This window comes from Tupaia chinensis, unplaced genomic scaffold (assembly GCF_000334495.1).
Source record: "Tupaia chinensis unplaced genomic scaffold, TupChi_1.0 Scaffold000489_1, whole genome shotgun sequence".
NCBI classification, from domain to species: domain Eukaryota; kingdom Metazoa; phylum Chordata; class Mammalia; order Scandentia; family Tupaiidae; genus Tupaia; species Tupaia belangeri.
Genome location: NW_006160001.1, coordinates 2,897,200 through 2,925,164, shown reverse-complemented (window position 1 = coordinate 2,925,164; position 27,965 = coordinate 2,897,200). Strand labels below are relative to the sequence as shown.

At 37.3% G+C, this 27,965-nt stretch overlaps 1 protein-coding gene across 1 annotated transcript in view; it reads left to right on the top strand.

The window, feature by feature from the left end:
• The window catches only part of WDR70 (WD repeat domain 70), a 263,224-nt gene that overhangs the window by 201,985 nt on the left and 33,274 nt on the right, over positions 1-27,965 (top strand). Inside the window, exons 11-13 of the mRNA XM_006156313.3 lie at positions 7,934-8,033; positions 11,781-11,865; positions 13,766-13,904. Of these exons, the coding sequence (XP_006156375.1) occupies positions 7,934-8,033; positions 11,781-11,865; positions 13,766-13,904 (324 nt within the window). The remainder of the gene's footprint in view (positions 1-7,933; positions 8,034-11,780; positions 11,866-13,765; positions 13,905-27,965) is intronic.

Below are 27,965 nucleotides of genomic sequence, written 5' to 3'. Positions count from 1 at the left end.
GGCCAGTGTGAGAACAAAGGCAGGAGTTAAGTCCTGTGTCCAAAAATGTGTCTCCAGATCTATGACTCTTGCTTAGCTTATATCCCAGCCCTCTTGATCAAGCATCCTCAAAATCCAAATGTAAAGTACTTCATGGCTCCTGCCAGTAGCTATTAGTTAATTCTTGTATCTCTTTTTTGGGTATACTTTCTTTTCTTCCTTATCAGGCTAAATACTTCCTCACCTGAGTGACACTGAGCTATAACCCTAGTTCTAGGGGCAGGTTCTCGGAGGAAGTGCCTATTGCCTCGTAGTGGAAGGACATCTGCAGCATCTTCCAGCACAGATGAAGTTCTAGCTCTTACAAGGCAAGAGTAGACTACCTTTTTAAGCTGTAAAGGTTCCAGAGGGGTAGTGGTAGGGCAGGGTATCTTCAGATTCAGCATTCCATGGGGCATTCGTCTAAATAGTCTCTTATTATGTTTCAGAGTTCCAGATTTTCCCAGCTAGAGCCTTGCCCTTACAATAGAGGCCTACCTTGCTTAAGTATTTAAGTGTCACTGGATCTCTATAAATCCAACTGCCAGATCCTCTGTTTGTGGTTCAGCTGGGTGAGCTCTTCCACTGCGGGAGGTAATGGCCTCTTTGAAAGGTGTTGAAGTAGTCCTCTGGTTCTCCCACGTAGTCTTTAACTGTTAATGTCTCTCAGTTTCTCATTATCCCTCTGTGAGATGTCGACACGACTTAGCAGTAACTAGCCAACACAGTTGTCTTTGTAGGCATTGTTCATTCCTATAGCTTTTCAGTGCCTAAAACATTGTACCCATAAGGACATTCGTTGCACTTGGGTCACCTCTACTGAAATCTGTAACAATTGGACCACTAGCAAGTGCTAGGGTCTGTCTACATCCCGTATTTTACTTAGGACCACACCTCCTTTCCCAATAAGGCAATTAGTGAGGCAGTCCCAGATCCTCATCTTACCACTTAAGTTGTCAGAGCAGTCCCAGCACCACTTGTGTCAGTCTGGATCCCCTGAAAAGCAGACACCAAGACAGGATTAAATACATAAGAGATTTATTAGGGGAAGCACCTAAAAAAGAAAAATGGGGAAGAGCCTGAGAAGCCTAAAGAGTCAGACTGTGATACAGGCAGGTACTCTGTGAAGAAAAGAGGAAAGAATGGAGTGTTGAGTGTTCACCAGCTGATGAATGGATAAATGAAATGTGACACATCCAGACAATTTAATTATTTGTCAATAAAAAGAAAGTACTGATTTTAGGGGCTTCAAAAAGTTTGTGAAAAAAATGAATTAAATTACAAATTTATTTTCATGTTAAAAATTTTGAAATTCAGGTGTTTTTTTTTTCATAAAATATGCTTTTCATGAACTTTTGGAAGGCCTCTCGTGCATGTTACAATGTGGATAAACCTCAAAAACTATGATAAATAAAAGAAGTCAGTCATGAAAGACAGCATATTGTATGATTTCATTTGTGTGAAATGTTCAAGATAGACAACTCTGTGGAGACAGTAACTATTACACTAACTGCTGGTCCCCTTTTCTTTTTTCTTTCTTTCTTTCTTTCTTTTTTTTGAGAGGTTTTTGCTATAGGGTACGTGCGCTTGCCAGAAAAACAGAGAGAGACAGAAAGTGAGAAATCACCCCCCAGGGGGATTACCACACCACAGTCCCTTCTCCATTCTCCTCTCGGGATCTTGGGCATGAATGCACATGCTCCCGGTGTGAGTTTAAGCGACTGGGTCCAGGACTCAAACCGTAGTCGACTACGTGGAAGTCCAGTGACATAGCCAAACAGTAACTATTAATAGATTAGTAGTTGCTTAGAACTGAAGAGTTAAGAGAACATGGAGAATGATTGCTAACTTGTATGGTATTTCTTTTTGATGGTGAAATGCTCTAAAATCGATTGTGATACTGGTTGCTTAACTTTGTGAATATACTAAAAAACATGACCACACATCTGACTAAAACTGTTATATTAAAAAGAAAAGTAAAACAAAAGAAGGTTTTGCAAAAAATCTTGGCATAATGCTAAGAAGGTTTTCATAAAACTAATTAGGAATCATGTTATTCCCCATACTCAGGTATTGATGGAATCAGGCATTGGAAATGGGAGTGTCACTCAATTATGCTTTTCACAATGAGAGATCCAAGATAGATATTGTCATGGCTACATGTCGTATAAACTAATTTAAGTCACATATCTGTACCCAGATGCAAGGTATAGAGAAATAGATGCCACATCTTGATGAAAAGAACAGCCAAATTAAATTGCAAAGGGATATGGTACACTTGCTTTATCTCACTAAATCCAACAGTTTGTAAGTTGGAACTATTATTATTCTCATTTAACAGATGAAGAAACAGGCACAGAGATTAACTAGTCCAAGAGTATGTATAGATGGTAAGTGGAGGAGCCAGGACATGAACTCCGCAGCCTGGCTCCATAGTCTGTGTGCTTTATCATTAAACCATACTTTCATAGAGTGTATTAATTTGAATAGCACAGCATTTATTGGTGATGTTTTATTGTCCATTTCTCCTCACTAAAATCAAGGTTTTATGGGAATGGGGTCTCTATATTGTTCACTGCTTTATCTCCCATTGCATGGAATAATACGTGGCATGTGAAAAAGCTAAATTATCATGAATTTGCAAAGCACCATTATATAACAGTTCCTAAACTTTTGTGTATATTATCCTTACTGCAGGTCTCCAAAATCAGAGAAACTGGAGGAAATTATAGTCAGTCTAGACATGTATTAATTTTATTATTTAGCCATAACAATGTTTTAAAATCCCAGCATATTTTTAATCTTGGCAGAGTAAGTAACAACATGTGATTGAAAATGTAGAATTGATTGGAATTACTTGCTTATTACTAAGCTTGAAAACAGATTCCCAATGAGAAAGAAAATTTCTATTGTGGTTCTAGGAATAGATTTATAGGGAAAGTCAAATGTCAGTGCACTGTTTCTTAGGTAGCCTGGTACTCCCTTCTTCTAGCTCTTGGACTTGGTGTTTTGGCAGCATAATTGCATTTCAACACCTTCTAAAAGGAATTACTATAGACTTAGTACGCTTGTGGTATTGTCACAAGACAAGGAGATAGCAGGTTAAATATAACTCAGTCTTTCTTGTGAGTTGGGGAGAAGAACATAGGTGGGAAGATATAGGGTACATTATTTTAAAGATTAATGAATTTTAAAAGAAGATTAAGCAGTTGTTCTGGCTCTCAAACTCTTAAGCATAATAAGCTAAAATTTTAGGCCACATCAGCCTGACTCTAGGACCAGTATTATTTCTATTTAAATGTTCCCTATTCTTAATCAAGTAATTAATTAGAATACTTTTATTTAAAACACTTTATTCCATAGCTTTTATTTATGACAAAGGGTGTTCTGACCATTCAAAGGGTCATCTTCCTGCAGTGACAGATACACATTCGAACACTAGCAGACCTTGAGGTCTAGGCAGCCACTGGATATAAACTCACGGACCCTTGGTACCACCATGAAATGTTACTGAGGATTTCAGGAAATGGTATATTTAAGATTTTGTGGAAGACGTCAGGTTAAAAAAAAAAATGGCAGGCAATATTAGAGAAGAAAAACTATGTAGCACCACCAAAGAAAATAGGACCATGACCCATGAGTAAATGGTAGAAGAAAGAAGTCTCTGAATCACTTTAAGAAAGTTGTTGCCAGTTAGAGCCACCCTGGATGGACTGGTGTTGCTTGTGATGTAATGAATTCTACCTTGCCAAAGGCTCAATGACTGTGTACTGAAAAAGGGATATATAGTTTTACCAATTGGAAATTTATATGATTTCACACAGGGGCTTTGAAACTCTAGGGTTTTGTGCATTTTCTATCACCATGAATATTTGAGAATTTAGACTCTCCAAATCATAGCATAAAGCATTCTTAAGAATAATATACCTATAGGGGCCAGCAGGTGACATAATGGATAAAGGCACCGGACTCCTACATGGCTGACTGTGGTTCAAGTCCTGGACCTGATGGCTTGCTTTCTCCCTTTCCCTTTCTCTCTCTCTGTCTGGTCAAATAAAGAAATAGGAATAAGAAATAGAATGAAATAAATAAGTAATTTGTAAAAAAATATATATATACCTATATAAGGGAGTTAATAAACTCAGATTCCTTGAAGAACAGTGTTCTTTTCTTAGGATGACATAAAAGCAGTGTAAGATCAAGTTGCAGTTCTAGATCCCCCACATTGTACCGGAAGTATTTTTCAGTTAGTTTGACTTTGTTTTCAAAATATGAGGGTATTGGGACCAGCAGTTAGCGTAATGGCTATGTTGCTGGACTCCCATGTAGCCGACCGTGGTTCAAGTCCCAGAGCCGGTGACTTAAATTCACGCCGAGCGCGTGTGCATGCATGCCCAAGATCCCGAGAGGAGAATGGAGGAGAAGGGATTGCAGCATGGCCATCCCCCCCTCACTTTCTATCTCTCTGTCGCTCTCTGTCTGGCGAGCACACACGCCCTATAGCAAAAACCTCTCAAAAAAAAAAATATATGAGGGTATTTGTCTTTGTAGACCATCCAACTGTTGATGTTTCATACAAATTTTAGGTTACCTCTGTCTGTTTTACTTCATTGAAATATACTTTTGTTTCTGGTTAAGGTGATGTTAATAACTGAAGAACTTTTTTTAACAAAATCTGTGAGTCACCCATCTCAAGTGAAAATATTTTTCCTGTTTTATGAGGTCCTTTAAAGAATACATTTTCCCTTTTTCTCTTAAAATCTTAATTATTAATATCTAGCCATTTGTTACTTTAAAAGGATATTGCATTAAGATGTGAAACTATACAGGAGTAGAAAATATGGGAGGTGGTAACACAATGTTCACCAATGCTAACCCACATGGCAGCATCCTGGCTTCACATTCTAAGGTCTCCCTATACACGCTGGGCACAATCCAGGCTGGCTAAGGGCGGAGGTGGTTCACAGTGCGAAGACTGTTGTGGATGCCTGTCTGTCTGTCTGTCTCTCTATCTCACTCAAGAAATAAATGAATAAACTTTAAAAAAATGGAAGATGAGAAAATTAGTGCTTATTTTGTGGCACGTATATTCACTTTCTGTGTTATAAATAATGAACTGTTAAAGTTCTAAAACATAGCACCTCCAGTATAGTGTTGCTTTTAAATAGTACCTAAATGAGGAGACTAAAGTGTGGCAGTGAATATTTGGTAACAATCCTTCTTCCTACATCAAATTCCCTATTTCCATTCAATTCATTGTATTCTATTTACACTTAGATCCAGCATAACTTTTTCTTAAGTTTTGAAACAGATCACTTTTTCTTTACACTAGGTGGCTATATTCTTGAAACCCTAGATTCTACTCTGGGCAGTGCAAAGCACAGGCAATTAATACCAATTTAGGGAGCAACAGAGTTATATGCCCATCTCTTTTCCTCTCTGGAGCAACAGGTATTAGAATTGGACTATTACGGGGCTAGCAGGTGGTGTGGTGATTAAGGTGCTGAACTCCCACATGACCAACCACAGTTTTAGTCCCACACCCAGTGGCTTGAAACTCACACTGGGCACATACGTATGCATGTGCAAAATCCCGAGAGGAGAATGAAAGAAAAGGGATTGTGGTGTGGTCATCCTCCTTGGGGGATGATTTACTGCTTTCTGTCTCCTTCTCTCTCAGGCAAGCACATGTGCCTTATGGCAAAAACCTAAAAAGAAAAAAGGGTGGAGGTGGGGAACCATGAGGTGCTGTAGTGGTTAAGGTGCTAGACTCCCATGTGGTGGCACTTGGTTTGAGTCCTGGACCTGGAGGCTTCCAACTCACACCAGGCTCATGTGTATACATGCCCAAAAGCCCAAAAGGAGAATGGAGGAGAGGGGATTGCAGTGTGGCCATCTCTCCTGGGGAGTGATTTCTCACTTTCTATCTCTCTGTCTGTCTGGAGCACATGTGCCCTGTAGCAAAAATCTCTCAAAAATAAAGAATTAGACTGTAACTACCTACTTTCGCTCTGGCTCACACTAGTTTGTGTGATGTGATTCCACTGGATTCTACAACTTTTATACACATATATACACACCACTTTTGTGTTTTCCTTAAGAGTCCTAAAGCTAGGGACCAGTAGGTGGCATGGTGGTTAAGGCACTGGACTCCCATGTGCCTGACTGCAGTTTGAGTCCCAGACCTCGCCTGAAAATCATGTGTGTGTGCATGCCCAAAATCCCAGGAGGAGAATGAAGGAAAGGGAATACGCGCAATAGTCACTGGCCATTCCCTCTAAGGGGGTGATTTCTCACTTTTTCTCTCACTGTCTTTCTCTGGCAAGTGCATATGCCCTATTGCAAAACCTTAAAAATAAAAGTCATGAAAATGTAAGTGACCCTGGAAATAATTTAGTTCAGTCCTTTTATTTTACATAAGAAAGTATTCTGAACCAGAGAAAGTAAGTAATTTGCCCCAGGTCACACTATTGGTTTTTGTCTTGATTTCATGCTTCTTGGTTCCTGGTCCAGTGCTCTTTTTAGTATACTACCCTGTCTTACTCATGAAATTACAGGTTTTCTATTTAGATATGTATATGTGTTTATTAGCATTACAAACAAACAAAATATCTAAAGCAAACAAAAAACTAAATTTCACTGAAAAGGTTGATGTCAGCTCTAGACTTTTGGTAAACTGTTAGCACTGTTTCAGAAGTTTCATTTGAAGTTCAGCAATTGATGATTTGATGACTTGCCCCAGTGGGGCAAGTTTTGTCTGAGGAACAGAATATGCCTAGTCTACTCTCCTCATGTGTCCAGAATGAACTGTTGAAACAAGTAAATCTAGTCACATTCCTCCTCTGCTTAAACCCCTTTAGCACTTGCCTTCTGCATCAAATCTAAACTCTGTAACATGGCCTATGGAGTCCCCTATTATCTGGGCCTTGTTTATTTAATTCCCCTACCTTTTCTTTCCCTCTAGTCATGGTTTACTTTCTTTCAGCTTTTTGAGGACAACAAGCTCTCATTATTGTTACTCCTCAGACAGGTGTTAAAGATAGCTCAAGAACTACCACCAATGTATGGTCTCTGGCATAGAGTAAGAATATATTTGAATAAATAAACAATATGTTCATTTGTAAGTTTTATGTTTTCTCTTTCAGATATCACAGAAGAGTAAAAAGATATTGGATATTCAATATATACTTCAAAAAACCCTAGTATAACTATTATCTAATGTGCACATCATAATATAATATTCATTGTTGAAGTTGAGTATGTATTAGGTCATCGGAAAAGTCATAACACATTTTTGGATAGAAAAATGTAAAAAATACGTCATTACTTTTCCGACGACCCAGTATATATCTGTGATTTGATAACTACACACTGTGTGCATGCTGTGAAAAACTATACCTCACAAAAAGTAAATTAATTTAAAAGTTAGTGTAAGAAGTGGTCCCCCGGCAGGTGGCATGGTAGTTTGGGCACTGGACACTCCCACATAACTGACCACAGCCTGAGTCCTGGATCTGGTGGCTTGCTTTCCCACTTTCCCTCTTCTCTCTCTCTTTCTCTATCTCTATCTGGTCAAATTAAAATAAATTAATTAATAAATCTAATAAAAAAAGAAATGTCACCATAACTTTATAAGCATAATATCAAGAATTAAATGTGGTTGTGATTTTGTTGCTCATAGCTGCTAAGGCAGTCTGAAAAATGTCTCCTGCTCCATCATTTTTACTAAAGCAAATGAGTGTTTTTAAAAGCCATTCTGTTTTTTTGGGGGAAAGGAAAACAAAGTATAATCAAGTAAAAATCAGCACTTATAAGTATGTATCATTTGCTGTAAGAGAAAATGTAATGTTCTTGCCACAGAAAGTTCTCACCTGAATTCAGGTGGGTTGTTAACACTGCTTGTCTTTGCACACAGGTTCATCCTAAATTCCACTACAAACAGGCTCATAACCCAGGCACAGACACTTCTTGTGTGGCTTTTTCTTATGATGGTAATGTCCTTGCTTCTCGAGGAGGTAGGTTAAAATTTTTTTATGTGTTTTTATATTTTAAAAAATCACATTTAATTATAACAAATGTCACACTGATATTCTAGTGTTTAGTTTACATCTGTACTTTTGTTAATGTACTTTTGCAAGTATGATGTTTTCATTATTATCCTTTAAAATGCATTTCTACCTAGGCAACATTGTATTAAAAGTTGATAAAAAATATTAAGAATGTGCATTTCTTTTGCCTATGTTTTTATTGACCTTCAAATTATTTTTAACTTATTTTATGCAGTTTTATTTATTTATGCACTTTATTTGACCAGAGAGGGGCAGAGAGAGAGTGAGAGACAGGAAAGTGAGAAAGTAAGCCAGCAGGTCTAGGACTTGAACCGTGTGTGGTCAGCCATGTGGGAGTCCAGCACCCTTACCCACCATGCCATTGCTGGCCCCTTGACCTTCAAATTTCTTGAGTTCATAGCCTTTACAGATAACCTTTTCTTCTACCTTACAAACTTTGTAGTTTATCATCTATTATATAGTCTTTCTGTACATTTTTATAAATCCACAACTGATATTTCAGTCTTTTATTTGTTGGCCATTGATTTTTTTTTCCCCATCTCAAATTCTAATTCAATTTTCTTTTTCTTTTTTTGGAGAGGTTTTTGCCATAGGGTGCATGCACTCACCAGACAGACAGAGACAGAGAGACAGAAAGCAAGAAATCACCCCCCAGGGGTATGGCCATGCCGCAATCCCTTCTCCTCCATTCTCCTCTCGGGATCTTGGGCATGCACGCACACGCGCCCGGTGTGAGTTGTAAGCCACCAGGTCCAGGACTCGAACTGCAGTTGACTACATGGGAGTCCACCGACATAGCCATTATGCCAACTGCTGGTCTCCTAATTCAATTTTTTAAAAAGTTGTATGCTTCCATGTTATTTTTTTTTTTTTTTGAGAGATTTTCACTGTAGGGCGCGTGCGCTCGCCAGACAGACAGAGAGAGACATAGAGACAGAAAGCGAGAAATCACCCCCCAGGGGGGATGGTCACGCCGCAATCCCTTCTCCTCCATTCTCCTCTCGGGATCTTGGGCACGCACGCACACGCGCCCGGCGTGAGTTTTAAGCCACCGGGTCCGGGACACAAACCGCGGTCGACTACATGGGAGTCCAGCGACATAGCCATTACGCTAACTGCTGGTTCCCACTTCCATGTTATTTTTAAAACTAGCTCTTATGGTCATATTATAAGTTTACTTATCTATTCTCATGGTTGGATATAGTTTGTTTCTAATTTTTCACTATATCTTTCTCACTAAGATAGCATGAGATAGTGTTGACAGAGGGAATGGAGAATAGTGAGGGTAGCTTAGGCACTAAGTATAATGGGAAGTCATGGGACACAGTTGAGGATGTTCCTCTAGACCCATTTATTGGGGAGAGGAAAGATATGCACAATTCAAGTTCTGGACTTGGTGACTTGCTTTCTTGCCTTCCCTTTCTCTGTCTCTTTCTCTCTCTGATCAAATTTTAAAAATAACAATAAGTGGAATAAAATAAATAAACAAATCTTTAAAAAACAAAACAGCAGAGGAAGCAGGTTGAGCCATATTACAGAGAGTCTCAATTATCACCTAAAGGAATTAGTCTTTATTTTGTAGGCCAAAAAAAGCTACCCATTAGGCAGATGAATCTAGTGCTGCTATATTTAGTTATTCATTCACTGCAGTACTGTATACTGAGCATCTACTATGAGCTAGCATTATGCTGGATGTTGGGTATAAACTGTGAACATCACAGACAGAATCCCGTTCCTGAGTGAATTTACAACTTAGTGTATAGGGTAGTGCAGGTGAAGAAGGAGAGAGCTGGCATAGGTTTCCCTTCATTTTAACCATTCATGCCTCTTTGCCTATGTTCCCATTCAGATTCCCTTTCTCTAAGGAACCCTTATCTGTTGTATCCAAACATTCTTCGCTTAACTTAAAAAAAAATCAAAGCACAGGTGTACAAAGTGATTTTCTATTTATGGCATGAAAAATAAGGATCTATACTGGGTTATTGGAAAAGTCATGACACATTTTTGCTTAGAAAAACACATCATGACTTTTCCATCAACCCAACATAAAATATATGCTTTGGCCCACTAATCTAACCTGTTACTTGGGTCCAGACATGACTCCTAACTAAAATGATGTTTTCTTTACTTAAAAACAGTAGTTCTCAACAGTAGCTTAGTACCTGAGTGTATCTGAATTCCCTGGTTTTTTTGTTTGTTTGTTTGTTTTTTGTTTTTTTTAATGATAAATGGTCAACTTAAAATTTCTCACATTCACATCTTCAGGGTAGTATGCCCAAATCTTCACGGTGGAGTTGGGGGAGAAGAGAAAGATGGGAATATAGCTTGAAAATTATTACCACAGTATTCTAAAACAAATGAGCCCTCATCCTGTCAGTAATTGCTGTCTTATAGGACTCTTTCAGTCAAAGCCATTTTGGTCATAATTTTTACCTGTGCCTTTCAGCCTAAAATAGTTGTTGGATAACTTATTTGGTCAAACCATGTACAAGAGAGCTTTGAAATATTTGTAGAAAGATGGAATTAAAGTTGAATTTATTTTATTGCAAAGAATTTTTAATTCCATGAATATTTTTCATAATATGCATTTTCTATGAAGTATATTATATCTACCATTTTCCTTCCTGGATGTATAGACTATATCAGTCTGTTCAGCAGAGTCCCAGTGGTATTATTTGTGCTCCTGCTAGCTCCAGAACCTGTTGGGTTATCTGAAATTAATGCAAATTAATGTTTTCTTTTTCTTTGAGGATGGTGAAGGTATGTAGCCATTTTTAAAGACTAAAAGCAGTAGGATAATATTCCAAAGGTGAGCCTTAGACAGTTCTCCCAGTCAAGGAAGTCCTGAGTCCAGTTGTGGATTAATGCACCTGCCAAAAATTGGGTTGCATAGGAAGGGTCACTGGGGAGAGAACAGGGAGTTTTATAGAACTCTCCATTCACCTCCCTTGCACCTGATTCTGATTCCTTATTGGTCCTGGGAGGGTGAGGCAGGTCTCAGCTGTGGGCACTGGGGAGCAAGACGAGAAAAGAGTTCTTATATGAGTTTTGGCTTTTGTTCTGGTCAGAAATTAGTAGCCCTATAGAAATATAAAAAAGAGGTTCTTAAAAGAATGCTTATTATTCTTTAAAAGGCCTGGAAAAATGTATCCAACAAAGAGAAGAATGATAGCCACAGGTAGAATTACACTGGAGGGAAGGGAAATCACATGGCTCCCTCATTAATGTTAATGGATAGCTTTACCCAACACACTTGTGGGAAAAAGAATCTGTTGTGAATTGAGCTATTTCAGTCCTGATGGTTGTTAAATTAAAATCTTTTCAAGAAGTTAGGTTATGCTCAAATATACCACAGGGAACTACCATCTGCTCTAAAATTACGCTTTACAGTAGATCTCTAGGGTTCCTTCTAGCCTACAGATGCTACATCAGTCTGGAAAGTAATCTCTATAAGGCCAATTCATTATCATATAACTTTCAACTTTTTCTTGCAACTACTGCTTTCAAGCTCCCTGAACAGTTAAAAAAAAAAAATGCTTATGTGCTTCTGGTTTCTTTCTCTCGTCTCTCCTTCCGCTCTCCCCTTCTCACTCCCGTCCGTCTTTTCTTCTAGTTACATATTAAGTTTAGCAAACTCTAAACTTGGAACAAGTTCTTCAGCACTATTTTCTCCCCCCCCTTTTCCTCTATCAGGTGATGATACATTAAAATTATGGGACGTCCGACAGTTTAATAAGCCACTTTTTTCAGCTTCAGATCTTCCCACCATGTTCCCAATGTAAGTAGCACATTTTAAATATTTGATCAGTACAAGAGAATGGAAAAGATTTCTTTGCCTTAATATTAATTTATACCATATGCTTTTTAGGTTGTCTAAAAAAAGTGAAAATGTGATTGAAATATTTTTTTGAAAGATACATTTTTTTCTATTAATTTTCCATTCATCATACTAGAAAACTTTTTTTACAAGTTAATATGTATCTGCATATGTGCATGTGTGTGTATATTATATGAATGGACAGGTCTTGAGATAATGAAGAATATTTTAAGCAATTTATTCTTTTAATATTATATAAACAATAGTGTAGGGCTGTGTCTATGTGTTTTTTTAAAATTTAACCTTTTTTTAGAGGTTTTTGCTATAGGGTGTGTGTGTGCTCGCCAGACAGAGACAGAGAGACAGAAAGCGAGAAATCACCCCCCCCCCCGGGGGGGGAGGGCCATGCCGCAATCCCTTCTACTCCATTCTCCTCTCAGGATCTTGGGCACGCACACACACGTGCCTGGCCCATTAAGCCACCGGTCCGGGATGTGAACCACGGTCGACTACATGGGAGTCCAGCAGCATAGCCATTATGCTAACTGCTGGCCCCGTAAAATTTAAACTCTTAATATCAGAAAATTTTTTTAAGGTTGATTTTTTTTTTATTCATGATTGCACAAGCATACACATGCACACACATGTGAGAGAGAAAGGGAGAAGCCTCCTCCCCCACCACCCAGTGAGGACTGGTCATGTGCAAGCTTTTGTCCACCAATTTTCCATCCTGTCAGGATCCTGGGCATGCATGCAGGAGCCCAGTGTGAAGCTGAAGACTTGGAATTTGAACTCTAGTCAACCACGTAGGGCCTGGCTTCCTCTGTGCAGCACCTAACTATGATGCTATGGAACCAGTGCCATCAAAGCAAGTTTTATTAGTAACTGAACATTTATAGAACATCTCTTTTTCTCCGTTTTTCCCTATTATCCCAGTCGGTAATTCAGCATTCTTCAATTGATCAGACTATCTTGCCGATAGCTGGTTGCTGACACTGTTTTCTTCATTCTACTAAGTCAGCAACTGAAACTTTTAAAAGATTTTTCTAAGGCAGCTGAGGTGGGATTTGACTTCTAAGTCCTAAGTTTGCATCTAGGCAATTTTTTTTCTGCTTTGGTAGAAGTGAAATTTTACATTTCTGTTAAATAATGACCAAGAAGACAAGTGTGAAGGTAATGGAAGCACCAAGTGAAGAAAGTTGACTAACAGGCAAACATGAGTTTATAGCTGCTGAGAATTTTTGAACTATTACGCCTGCTACAAGTAATGCTAACTTCGATTATTCACAATCAGGTGGCCAGACCTCTAATAACGAGCTGTTGAATCACACCATCAATTAGGTTCCAGCAATGCAACCTGTTCTGAGTTTCATGGTGCTTGATTTGACCTAATTCAGATGATTTGGGAGTGATGGTGTGGTCATAGTAGTAAAAATAGTTTTTAAAATGTCCAGAATAATCACTACTTAGACATTAGTCATGTATGTCTATTTGTCTGTAGACACTCTCAATTTCCGTATTGAATTTTTCCCACACTTTCTTTACTTAAAAAAAAAAAAAAATTGTAGGAATGAAAAGCACAGAATCTGGAGCCTGGCTTCAAATCCCAGCTGCAGCACTTGTGTGATTGTGGGAAAGGTTTATTTAGCCTCTCTGCCTCAGTTTCCTCATGAGTAAAATGGGGATAATAATGTCTTACTCATAGGATTATTGTGAAGATTAAATACGTGCTTGACTAACAAGTCTTACAGAAGGGTTAGCCCTTATTACAGTGATGTTTATATTTTATAAAATTCACTCATTATAGCTGCTTTGTTGTGGAGGTCATAAGCTTTCAGTTATAAACTCTCTTTGTCTATAGGACTGACTGCTGTTTCAGTCCCGATGATAAACTCATAGTCACTGGTACGTCGGTTCAAAGAGGATGCGGCAGTGGCAAACTCGTTTTCTTCGAGCGTAGGACTTTCCAAAGGGTGTATGAGATAGACATCACGGATGCGGTATGTATATTCTTTTCTCTCCAACCTTGAGAATTAAGTGCAGTTTGCCCTTTAGCAATTTTTTTTTGTTTGTTTTTAAATAGAACATAAGTCCAGGCCCTTATAGCTTGGTGGTAGCTGCTGTTTTCTCCAGTGTAGGAATTACCAGTATTTTTCAGTCTGGCTGACCTACTCTCTCTTCCCCTGACCCAGTATTTCCTATGGGGCCACACTGCAGTTGGAATTTCAGCTGGGTCTGCAATGTTTCCCCCTCTCTGCCAACCAATGTGAGCAGGGAAGAAGCTGGTTGTCACATAGGATACAGCACGTTTATGAGGATCCAGGGATTATGGATGGAAGTGGAGGGCTATGGCCTCAGGAAGTCATGAAGTTTTGTCATTGTTTCTTAAACCCCAAGAACTTTGACAGAATTCTACTTGTCAGAGTTATGGTATTAAAGTAAGGCTTAGGTTCCACTGAGCTTAATTGCTATTTAGTTATTTGAAAGTGTAAAACATTTCAGATGTAACTTCTATGTCAAAAAACAGAACCAAACCAAACCAAACCTACAGTTTTTGGTTTTTTTTTTTTTTTTTTTTTACAGATTTATATAAGCACTAAAGTACCAGCATTTACTTATTCATTTGTTCATTCATTCATGTCCTGAGACTGGGGCCACATGCAATACAATAATAGTAAAGATGCCAAGAGGAAAATTAGAATTGTTTAAAGTAGGTAATATTATTTAGATGATAAGGCAAGTCACTGTAATTTTCTGAGTATAAAACAGGCCAATTAATGTCTGTGTAAATAGTCTTTGGCACATTGTCAAATCCTTCAGTAATAGCCTATATCTTAAACAGTGCTCTTATGTAGGTTTCTCCAGTTGTTTCAGCTCTTTGTAAACAGTTGAGACATATTGCGCACTTAAGTGAGTCAGACAATTGAACAACTGTTTCAGAATCACCAGGAAAAACCTCCTGTCTCTAATGTTCTAGTATTACTGTGGAGTCTTAGTTTGTAGGCCCTAAATTTGAAACCATAGTGAAGTTAGAGTCTTATAGAAAATGTGAAATAACTATGAGACTAATTCTAGATGAGTACTTACATTTATAGATTCTAATCTCATGACATAATTTGAAATGTGCCAGCACTTGTAATACCTTTTTTGGGTACATTCAGGAGCCAACTAAAACATTAGAATCAAAGAAAAACAATCAACTCTATCAACTTTAATCTAAAAAAAATTACAATTATTGTAATTAGTTGTTCCAGAAGTAAGCCATGTTCTGCTGTGTGTCCCAACCACTGATTGTACCTTTCACTGTTATTCTTGGTGTTTTAAGTTATAATTTAAATTAAAATGTAAATAAATTAAGGAATGTAGAAGGATGACTGTTCTTTTAGAGATGTTGAACTTCTGTAATTTACAGAAAGAACAGACTATTTGCTAGAAAAAAGTCATTGTCTTATAATGTGATAATATTTTGTTCTGTGGTTTGCTTTTCTGGTCAGGTGCTTTTCTTTATAGCACTTACTACCTCATATATATATTATGTGTGTGTATCCACATAATACACAAATATGTGTGTGTGTGTATAATACATATACATTTTCCTGTTTCTCACACTACAATTTGTAAGTATCACAGGGGCAGAAACTTTGTTTTATTTACTGTGATATCCTCCATGTTTAGAACAGTACCTGGTACATAGATAGCTCATAGTCAATATTTATTGTGTGAGGAGTGATGTACTTGGGAAATACAAGAACACTTAATGTAGTACATAGGTGTGTCTTTGGAAAATGAGGCAGTAGAGAGGTATCTAGAAACAGAACAATAAATTAACTTTGTTAATAAACTAAGCGAAAGAACAACACATTCAGAGCTAAATATTTGTATGAGTGCCTCAAAAAAGTCTGTGGAAAAATGGAATTAAAATATGACTTCATTTTGGCACAAATTTTTTTTTTGAAATCCATGCACTCATTTTATGATATACATTTTTGTGAGCTTTTTGAAGATCCTTCATATATGAACCCTGAGGTTTATAACTTGGGAGACTATGTGAACAAATTTTATGTGTTGAGCTTTAAGTACCTGTAGGACTTCTGGGTACAGACGTGCTCAGTAGGCAGATGAATAAATGAATTTGGTGCTCAAGAGAAAGAAGACATGGTTTTGTGGGAAGTTTTTATAGTTTCTAGTTGAAATATAGCTTGTTGATTATTTTGATTAAGGAAAAGGACACAGAATAGAAAAGATGAGCCCTAAGAAACATTGGCCTTTATGGATCAGCAAATGAGGAGAACCTAACTCTAACTAAAGAGAATACTGAGTCATCTTTAAAAAGTTAGGAAACGGATTTTGAGGTTTTTTTTTTTTTTTTTTTTTTTGAGTGAGAGCAAGATTTTTGCTATAGAGCACATGACATGTGCTCACCAGAGAGAAAGTGAAAAATCACCATCACCACCACCCCCCTCCCCCTAGAGGGGATGGCCATACCACAGTCCCTTCCCCAGTCTCCTCTCAGGATCTTGGGCATGCACACACATGTGCCCAAGATTTTAAGCTGCCAAGTCCGGGACTTGAACCCGCCGTTAGCTACATGGGAGCCAGCAACATAACCATTATGCTATCTGCTGGTCCCTTGAGATCCATTTTAATAGATGGATGGAGAAAGAATTTTGAATATGGACAGTCATACACCCTAAAGTGGCCTTTTTCTTTTCTCTCTCTCTCTCTCTCTCTTTTGAGAGGTTTTTGCTATAGGGCGCGTTTGCTGGCCAGAAAGACAGAGAGAGACAGAGAGACAGAAAGTGATAAATCACACCCTGGGAGGGATGGCCACGCTGCAATCCCCTTTCCTCTCAGGATCTTGGGCACCCACACACATGCACCCGGCGTGAATTTAAGCCACCAGGTCTGGGACTCGAACCGCGCTTGACTACAGTACAGAGAGATAGCCATTACACTAACTGCTGGTCCCTAAAGTGGCCTTTTGAATTGTTGATTAGTGGGGATGCTTGGTGGTGGTGGTGGTGGTTATTAATATCAGACAGTTTTATTTTCTATTTATATAGTAGTTTGTTAGGTTAAAGGAACTTTAAACTTCTCCTTTGACCTATAGTCTTTTTGGAATGTAAGAAAAATACATTTCATGGAATGGATAAAGGATAGACACTTTATTAGATGAACCCAAAACACCTTTTTCATTGTGTTATTGTCACTACAAACCAAAATAGTCATCATTCCTTTGGAAATATATACTCCGCTGTGGTAAGGTACTAATTATGTTGAGTTAATTTGGATAAAAGCATCTCATATTCTTTTTTTTTTTTTGGAGAGATTTTCACTGTAGGGCGCGTGCGCTCGCCAGACAGACAGAGAGAGACATAGAGACAGAAAGTGAGAAATCGCCCCCGATGGGGGATGGTCACACCGCAATCCCCTCTCCTCCATTCTCCTCTCGAGATCTTGGGCACGCACGCACATGCGCCCGGCGTGAGTTTTAAGCCACCGGGTCCGGGACACGAACCGCAGTCGACTAGGTGGGAGTCCAGCGACATAGCCATTACGCTAACTGCTGGTTCCCTCATATTCTTCATATCAACAGTTGGTAGTGTTTTTATTTGACTAAGCACAAACATTGGTGCCTCTATAGTATAGATTTGTCCATTGACCTTAATAAAGAATGATTTATTGTATTCTTGCCATACCGTTTTCTAAAACAGAATGAACACCTAAATAGCCATAATCTAAGAAATCAAGCTCAACATGGTATATGTAGTCAAACATTGTTTTCATTCAAGAGACACCAACAGCCTATGAAATTCATTTCTTGTCAGTTAAAGATTATATGGTAATCGTCACACACAAAAATATTTTAAAAATACACCATATTCATTATCCATATTTCTTTTTGAAACAAAATTTTATTAAACACCCTAGGGGCTGGCAGGTGGCGCATGGCCAACCATGATTTGAGTCCCAGACCTGGTGGCTTGCTTTCTCACTCCCCCTGACCCCCTGCTCTCACTCTTGCTCTTACTCTGTCCTTCTGTGGTCAAATGAAAATAAATAAATAAAATAGTTTAAAAAAATACAGTAAACTTATTCTCTGTATTGTAATATTCTCTTAATTTTTTTCTACTTTCTCTATTCAGTATGTTCCCCTTCAGCAGGGGAAGTTAGGTGTTTTCTTTAACATTTACTGTTTTTACTATATGATGCTTTATAATTCTGCTAACTTTATTTTATATGGTCTATACTCACATTCTTCATTTACAATATTTCTTCTTTGTTATTTGAGTGGTATACTCGACCTCTCTTCTTTTTTTAAAAGAATTATTTTATTTAACGTTATTTATCTACTTTTTTTCTTTTATTTGACCAGAGAGAGACAGGGAGAGAGAGGGAGAGAGAAAGAGAAAGTGAGAAAACAAGCTGCCAAGTCTGGGACTCAGCCATGTAGGAGTCCAGTGCCCTTAACCACCATGCCACTTGCTGGCCCCATCTTTTCTAAGAAGAATTCTAGACTATAACTTGAATATTGAATTTATAAACTCACTTTTATTTTTTGTGTAAGATAGGACCTTACACTTTTTAAAAATATTGTGTAAAAGGCTTTCATTATTTTATTTTATACACTAAAATCATAGACAAAGAGTGGCTAAAATATAATATGGAGATAGCACCAAATTAAAATAAAATGTTTAGAAAAAATGCAAAATTTTGGAGCCAGCAGGTAATGTGGTAGTCAAGCATTGGACTCCCTCATAGCTAACCATGGTTAAAGTCATGGACCTGGTGGATGCTTTCTCACTTTCTCTCTCTGGTCAAATAATAATAATAATAATAATAATAAATGAAATAAAAATAATTCTAAGAAATGCAAATTTTAAGCCTTTTCAAAGACCAATTATCCAGAGAAATGCTCTGAGATAAACTACTATAAGCTTAATAGTTTTTCATCAAATTATATATATGTTGTAAAATAACATATATATATATATATACACACATATATATATATAACTATTATAAATCAAGAGACATGGTTTATGCAATTGTGCTAGCATGTCAACACTTGAAGTTTTTATTTTAATATCAGAGAGTGTGTATATAAGAGAGTGGAAAGTATTGGTCATGTCACAATCCTTCTTCCAGTTCTTCATCCTGTTGGGATCCTGGCCATGCACAAGTGTGTATATACACCTATGGCCCTGAAATGTTTTTCATGCCACCAGGGTTAGGACTCTAACCTATGTCATCTATGTGGAATCCAGCTTCCTCTTTGCAGCCCTTAACTTCTATATTGCAGAGCCAGCCCTCCAACTTACATTTCTTTTTTCTATGTTTTTCTTAGAAAGAGTTGTTTTTGGGGTTTTATATTTTATTTTTTTGCTATAGGGCACATGTGCTTTCCAGAAAGACAGAGAGAGACAGAGAGACATCGAGAAATCACCCCCGAGGGGGGGACGGCCATGCCGCAATCCCTTCTCCTCCATTTTCCTCTCAGGATTTTAGGCACACAGGCACATGCGCCCGGCGTGAGTTTGAAGCTACCAGTTACAGGACTTGAACCAAGGTTGACTACATGGGAGTCAGCAACATAACCATTATGCCATCTGCTAGTCCTCCACTTACTTTTCTTAACCTAATCAAGCTTAATAAGATTGTTTTCACCTGGTATTGTTTAAGATGCTTCATCTTACTTGCTTTGGTGAGTAATTTAAAATATATAACAGACATTCCTTTGATTAAGAGGAAGAAAGCTAGAAATGTTATGCCTAAACCTGACTTCTTTTCTAATGTGTTTGTTAGGTACTGTGGTGAAGGGCCTCCATTTTTGTAAACACTGACTGAACAAAACGAAGAAAGGAAAGAAAAAAAACCACCCTAACCTTGTTTAGAAAACAGTAGTAGGATCTAGGACAAGACCAAGCTTGCACATTGCCTCTGAAGGAAAGTTGCTTTGATGTTTCTGTCTACTGTGCCTTGGTCATTTTAATGTAGTCTGAAAACTCTAGCCCTAACCTAAGAAATATAATAGAAGTGCTAGCAAAATTCTCGAAAGGAAGAAAAAATTCATTTGTGATTATCTAAAGAATATTTTTATAAAATCGATGTTAAAATTATGTTAAGTTAAAGTTCATATGTTTACCAAAAAGAGAGGGGACATTTTTATCTAAAATCCATTTGTTTGGTTTTAGAGATAGCCAGGGGGGAAAATGTGGTCCATATTCTGGGGGGGGTTTGTTTTACCAACCAAAATTTTTTCACGAAAATGCCAGATGTATTTCCTTCTTTGTTTAATTATATGAAGCTCTGAAGAGAACTTGATTTTGTATTAATTTTTCTTCCCTAGAATGTTGACAAAGATAGAAAATATCATGAAAAATGTAAATACCATATCTATTTAATCCTACTATCCAGATTTTTCCAGATATGACATTTAAATGAATAAATTTTGATTCTAGAAAATTGCTGTGTTAACATATAAACTGACATACAAAATGAAAATCTTATATGTAATATCTAAGTATAACAAAATGAGAGTGATGCCACTTGCATTTCATGTAAAAAGTTTTTGTGTTCTTATTATGAGAGAATATTGATATTTTAAACCCAAGGAGATTGAAGAAGAAAAATAAATGGTTATAAAAGGGCTGTGCAGTAATAGACTCTCCGTGAAGGCATTTATCTTAATTTATAAGTTTAAGGGACACAGTGACCATTCAGACTAGTCAGCCTCTGCTATTTGTGCAAGTGGAGGAGAGCACAAACATAACTCACATTAATGAGTATTCCAGAAGTTCTCAGAAGTGACTTTACAATTATCTTTGTTCTTACATCTAAATATAGATGTACCTGATCTGGGAATTCACATTTAGCAAATTAGTGAAGCTATGCCTATGAGAGCTTGACTCCAGAGGAGGTAAAGTCCTCCTCTGTTCTTCCACTTGGTACTAGGAATAGACTGATCATCTGTCTTACTGATATTAAAATCCCAGCTCTGTCTGGCAGAATTGCACCACCTTAAAAACTTTCTAGAAATAAAGAGGTCAAGCAGTATCTTTCCCCAGTCAGGATCATACAAGGAGTAGTACACATAGAACTTGAACTATCAGCAGTGGAAATTCCAACGAAAATAAACTTGAAAGACTATATTTGGCATATTTATCTGTCTCCTAAAATATAGAGCAACCTTCATAATGTGAAACACAAGGAAATGGAAAAAATGGGCTTTGAATTAACTAGCTTTCCATTATCTGATTTTTATTATAGAGCAATCAAGCAGCTGGTTGACTAGGGAATAGCAGTTGCTTTGAATTATGTATTATTTTGAATAAAGTGATATCAGCTTAATGAAATTTTACAGCAGTTCACTTTCTTGGGAGAATTAAACACTGCAGATCCTAAAGGGAGCTTGATTAACATATTTGTATTTAATAAAATATGTGTATTTCCGCACAGCCAAGTGATAGAACGGGATGCCCAACATGGACATATGGAGCGTTTGCTCATTGGGAACATAAAGGCAGAATATGAGAGCATGGCTTGGTTCTGTTTTTCCAAGATATGTGAATATTTGACAGGGAACCTGGGAGTAAGTAGACGATGATAGTGTTTTAGTATAAATCTGTACGAACAGCAGTTTCATGTTTCTTTCTCTAGCATTCTGTTTTCCAGGGTCAAGAGCTAACTTCTAGCATACCTATTAGGGCAACATTTCACCATCGAGAAGCACATGGTCAGTCAGTACTACTTTCTCGGGGAGTAATTTCTTTTATCACCCAGGAAAAGAGATATTAGTAGGATGTAGTGAAAAGCAACATTGTATTTTCGCTGCCTTCCTAATTTGAATTTTGAGGCCAGGGTGCAGACACTAAACCCTCGGGGTTTCCTGAAGCAAGCAGAATACACACATTAAGTTAACCAGTAACTGGAACTCTGCTGGCGTCACCTGCTAAGTTAGCTTCACGATGTCCATGGGAAGCTGCTATTAGGATGACTTGATTAAATTAATTCTTGGTTCTCATTGCATCTAAAGATATCTGCTACAAAGGTTCCAGAACAGTAGTTCTCAGGATTTGAAGAATATAGTTCAGTGTTCATCTGTAGGCACATAAAAGTAGAGAGAAAAGAAACTATTGAGTTCATGGTGACTTAACTGTTAATATCTGCCTTATCAAGTCTTGAAACGTTTTAGATAGGGAAAATGATAGGAACTAGCTAAGTGCTTGTTCTTTTTAAACATTATTTTCCAGTAAAATTGGCCTTTTTTATAAAAGCATAAAGTTCTGTGATTTTTTTTTTCTTTCCTCCCAGAAGTTACACATGTTCCCTGGAGAGGGACAAACAGAAAGAAGGAAAGGGACAAAGCACTCCTCCACCCCCACAGTGAATGTTTATGCCACAATCCCTTTTCTTCCATTTCTTCATCCTTTTGGGATTTGGGGGCACATACACACCTGTGCCTGGCATGTTTCTCAAGCTGCCAGGTTCAGGACCTGAACTGCAATATTAGTCATGTAGGATCTGGCTTACTTAACCACCAGGTCTTGGAGCAGATGGTGATTTTTCTAACATGTATATTCCTATGACCACCATCAACAATCAGGATAAAGAACAGTTCCATTCTCCCTAAAAAACTCCTTTTGGCTTCCCCTCTATAGTCACACACTGTAGTCACACCCCCTCACCTCCCCTTCCTCCTAACCCCTGGTGTTCACTGATCTGTTCTCTATTACGATTGCATTGCCTTTTCAAGAATGTTATATAAGTGGACTCATATAGTATGTTGTTAACTTTTGAGACTGGCATCTCTCAGCAGAATGCCTTTGAGATTGATCCAGGTTGTCATATGTGATACATGACATTTTATTGATGAGTAGTATTCCACAGTATGCCTATACCATTAAAGAACATTTGATTGTTTCTAGTTTTGGGGGTTATAGATAGAGCACATACATAGACATATAAGCATTCATACAGGTTTTTGTGTGAATATAGAGTTTCATTTATCTAGGGCAAAGTTCTAAGAGTAGAATTGCTGGGCATATGCTAAGTATAATTTTTTTTATAGGAAACTGCTGAACTGTTTTTCAAAGTAGCTATGCCATTTTGTATTTCACAGTGTATATATTTTCTGATTGCTTTACATCCTCAGCAACACTTTGTATTGTCAGCACTTTAAGCATTATGATTTCTGATTTACATATATTCAATGTATACATTTATGGAGTACAGTATGATTTTAAGGTATTGCATACAGTGTATATTAATCAAATCAAAGACATACACATTCATTGTCTTCAACATTGAACATTATATTATGTTGTACATGTTAATTAGCATTTTTACCTTACCTATTCTAATAGGTGTCGTGAAGTATCCCATCATGGTTATAATTTGCACTTCTTTAATAGCTAGTGATATTGAATAGCTTTGTGTGCCCATTTTCCATCTTTGTATCCTTTTGGTGATGTGATTAAGTATTTCACCCATTTTTAAGTTGGGTTTCTTACTGTTGAGTTTTGCGAGTTCATGATGCATTCTAGATACCAAATTCCTTGGTGGATTTGTGATTTGTAGTTATTTACTTCTAGTCTGTTGCTGTTTTCTTTTCTTTTAAAATAATTATTTTATTTAACTTTATTTTATTTTAATTTGATCAGAGAAGGACAGAGTGAGAGAGGGAGAGAGAGAGAAAGGGAGAAAGCAAGCCTCCAGTTCCGGGACTCGAACTGCAGTTTGAGTGGGAGGCCAGCACCCCTAACTACCATGCCACCAGCTGGCCCTTTATTTTCTTAATAATGTATTTTACAAAGCAAAAGTTTTTAATTTGGGTGAAGTCTTAATTTGTCAAATTTTTTTTATTATAGATTGTACTTTTGGTGTCACACCCAAAAACTACTTGACTAACTCGAGGTCACACACATTTTTGCCTGTTTTTTTCTAAAATTTTATTGGTTTTATCTTTTCCAATAAAGTTTGTGACCATTTAAAGCTAATTTTCATCTAATATACTGAGGTATAAGTTGAGGCAGAGCCAAGGCGAGGGTGAGGTAAATGAGATACTTGTCTCAAGCACAAAATTTAAGGAGGTTCCAAAAATTCAATAATCAAGATAAATAATATCTTTATGCAGTAAATAAAAATCAAACTACTACCAAAAAAATCCATGAAGAATAAAATGCCAAAATTTTAAATTACAATGGGATCAATTGGGGCTGGCAGGTGATGTGGTACTTAGGGCGCTAGGCTCCCAACCACAGTTCGAGTCCCCAACCTGGTGGCTTTCTCACTTTCCGTCTTTCTCTCTGTCTATGGTGAAATAAATAAATAAATAAAATAAAATAAAATAATTCTTTTAAAAAAAATTGGTACCAGTAAAAGTGCTGTGCCAAGCTGTAGTGGAGCCTGAGACAAAAGGAAAACTCAAGTTAGACTGATCCTTCATTTAAAATTATGATATTCATCATAGCTTTTTATTATTTTTAAAAATTATTTTTGGTGGAAGACTGGAGTGAGGAGATGGTAAACTTGATTCTCCTTTAGTGATACCTTGAATTCTGGACCTCTCAAATTTATTTAATACTGTTTCGAATTGGTACATCCTGTTTTCTGCCTAGGTTTATAACTGCATTCAGAGGGAGACACTGAGTGGACTGTATTCCTCTGTCTTATCCAAAACCAGAAGCTTTTTCAAATTAAAAAATTGCAGTGGTGATGGAAAACACAAAATGAAGCAGTGCAAATTACAGCAGATGTGCCTAGGAGGAAGCTCCTAAGTTAGCTGCACATTTGGAGGGATGTTTATATGATAGAAAGTAAAATAATGCCCTCGATCCTAGTGTGAGTCGCCTGTCTTACCCTGGTCGTGCGTTCCTTTTATATAACTGTGCCACAGACAGAGCTACTGGCTTTTGCTTTATTAGTTGCCATCTGGTATTAGATGTGCATTGGTAACAGTACAGAGCTCCATTTCACAGTATTACTTTCCAGAGTCCATCTCCTTGGCTACCTGAGAACTAGGACTTAACTCTCCTATGTAAAAATTAGTCTTACTTTTAACAGATGACTTTACAACATCCCCAAAGAGTTCATGCCTGTGTATGAAATCCCTTCCCTCAGAACTTTTTTTTTTTTCTTTTCTTTTAGTCTCACATTCTCATGTTTGGAGCCCACATCCTTTACTCTAGTCCTCCTGGGGTTGGAGAACAGCTGGTTAGCATCCTCTGTTTCCGTGAAGATCCTAAAGTTACTGCTCAGTCTTTTCTTGTCCAAGTGATCTGAATTTAGTCATTTGTTCTTTTTTTAATATTTTCTTGTGGATCATATTTTCTCAGCACATCTATTATCTTTGGTACTCTCTTTCCAATCATTTCTAAGTGCTCCAGTAATTAGTCTTACTTTTAACAGATGTCTTTACAACATCCCCAAAGAGTTCATGCCTGTGTATGAAATCCCTTCCCTCAGAACTTTTTTTTTCTTTTCTTTTAGTCTCACATTCTCATGTTTGGAGCCCACATCCTTTACTCTAGTCCTCCTGGGGTTGGAGAACAGCTGGTTAGCATCCTCTGTTTCCGTGAAGATCCTAAAGTTACTGCTCAGTCTTTTCTTGTCCAAGTGATCTGAATTTAGTCATTTGTTCTTTTTTTAATATTTTCTTGTGGATCATATTTTCTCAGCACATCTATTATCTTTGGTACTCTCTTTCCAATCATTTCTAAGTGCTCCAGTGACAAAATGGTAAGGTTCTCAGGGCCGAAGTTGCCCTGTGGGTAGGAAAGACATCATTTTCCTTATGCTCAGTACAGTAAGAGCACAGAGTAGGTGTTTGGTGAAAATACGTTTGTGAATTTGCTTTACCTTTTATTGCGTTTTATTCTAGTGTGTTCTTATTGGTACTGATTGTAATGGTCTGCTCTCAACTACCTTTTCTTGTTTGTGTGGTTTTTTTTTAATAGTTTTTAAAAATTAATTTGGAATTTCAGAGCATAAATATATTTTCTTTTAGATTTGATACAAGAAGTATACATTATGTTATAATTTGCTTCTTTAAAACTTGAGCTGACTGATCCTTTTTCAGACTTAACTTAAAATAGCTGTTTTGAGTTCAGTGAGGTAGCACATATTTACTATGGATACTTCAAATAGTCATAATTTAAACTCTAATGACTATAATTTGTTTTGGTTGTTATACTATTAATGAATATGGTCTGTTCCCTGAACCTATTTAATAAAACACCCAGGGGTTTGAAGTAAAATTATTTTTTAGAATTCAAGACTATATAGTATTAGCACTGTAATCATTATTGTTCCTTAGAATAGGCGATAAATACTGATAAACTTAGTACTTTCTTTTCTTTTTTTTAATTGCTAGAAAACACGCATGCTCATCAGAGATAGGGTTGGAGGGAGTACCCTCCCCCCCCCCCCCCCCCCAGATCACTCTGCAATCCCTACTCCTTCATCTCTCCATTTGTTCGGGATTTTAGTCATCAATACTCAGGTGTTCAGTATGTTTCTCAGGCCATCAGGGCCAGGATTCAAACCTCAGTCAGCAGTGTAGTATCTGGCTCCCTTATATTACTCGGCTATGGGGCTGGTACTCTCTTTTTAAGTTTATTTATTTATTATGGGAGAGAGAGAAATAGATTTATTTTTGACAAGAGAGAAATAGATTAATTTTTGCCATGCAGAGATTCTCCTTTTCTAGTCTCTTAGCTAGCTAGGATTAGAGGCATGTGCCACTGCATCTTGTCTAACACCTTGTCTGTTCTGCGTCCAGTACTGAACCCCAGTCTTTGAGTACTGGCATTTTAGCAATATGTGCACTGTCATGACTGAGCCCATCGCCTTTTTCCCATCTTCAGTCTCTCTTAAAAGAACACAGCTGTTTACAAGGAGATCCCAAACGAGAATGTTCCAGGTTCGAGTCTAGAGACCTCCTTTAGTACTTCAGAGCATTATGGTTTCTTTTAGATTTGATACAAGAAGTATACATTATGTTATAATTCTCTGCTTCTTTAAAAGAATACATGCTTTTCGTGACATGGCGCTGGCTAATGGCTGGGAGTATATCACAGAATCAAGACCCTGTTGGGATGCTGCCTGTTTGTCCGTATGTCTCTCTCTCTCAGAAGAATGAAGTAAACTTTAAGGAAAAAAAAAAAAAAAAACTTTACAATTTTTTTTTTAACTGATTGACTTAATTCAGGCGCAGTTATTTAGATTCTCTCTTCAACTTTTTTTTTTTTCCAACATAATGTTTACTGTAGGAGTCCAGATTCACACCCTATATTGAGGTGAGTTTTTTCCCCTATGATCATCTATTTGAAAATTATCTCAGGCTAGCCATGGCTTGGTGGTTAAGGCAACTGGATCCTACATGGCTGACTGGCTGGTTTGAATCCTGAACCTGGGGGCTTGAGAAACATGCCAGGCATGTGTGCCTGAAAAGAGGAAGAAATGGAGAAGGGATTATAATGTGACCATCCCATGGGAAGGCGGCAGGGGATGTACATTCTCTCTGTCTCTGTCTGTCTCTGTCTGTCTCCAGTAAGTGCACATATCCTCTGTAAAGTTAGAAAATAAAACTATCTCATATTGGGGAATTACAATATAAGATGAAGGGCCAATCACATTTTACTTCAGATTTCCTGGGCAAAAGAATGACAACCTGAAGGAGGGCTTGTTCAGTTTTATAGTTTGTCCATTTTCCCATGTCTTGTACTCATAACAGCCTTAAAAGGACATCCACTATTTATTGGTACCAGCATTTATCAGTAAATGTTTTCTGCTTCCGTTTCTAGCCTTTCAAAGCAATAGAAATAGTTTTTCCTTTTCGATTAAATAGAAAATACTTTTCCATCTCTATTTAAGTGTTTGATGTTTCATTTAATATGTATTTAAATATATGCTTTTTTTCTCATATGGACATAATTGCCATAAGTGGCAAAGCTGAATGAAGAATCAGTAACTAAATAAAATGAGGGACTTTAAAAAGTTTGTGGGAAAAATTAATTTTTTTGGGTGCAAAGATGTTGAAATCCATCTATAGCTTTTTC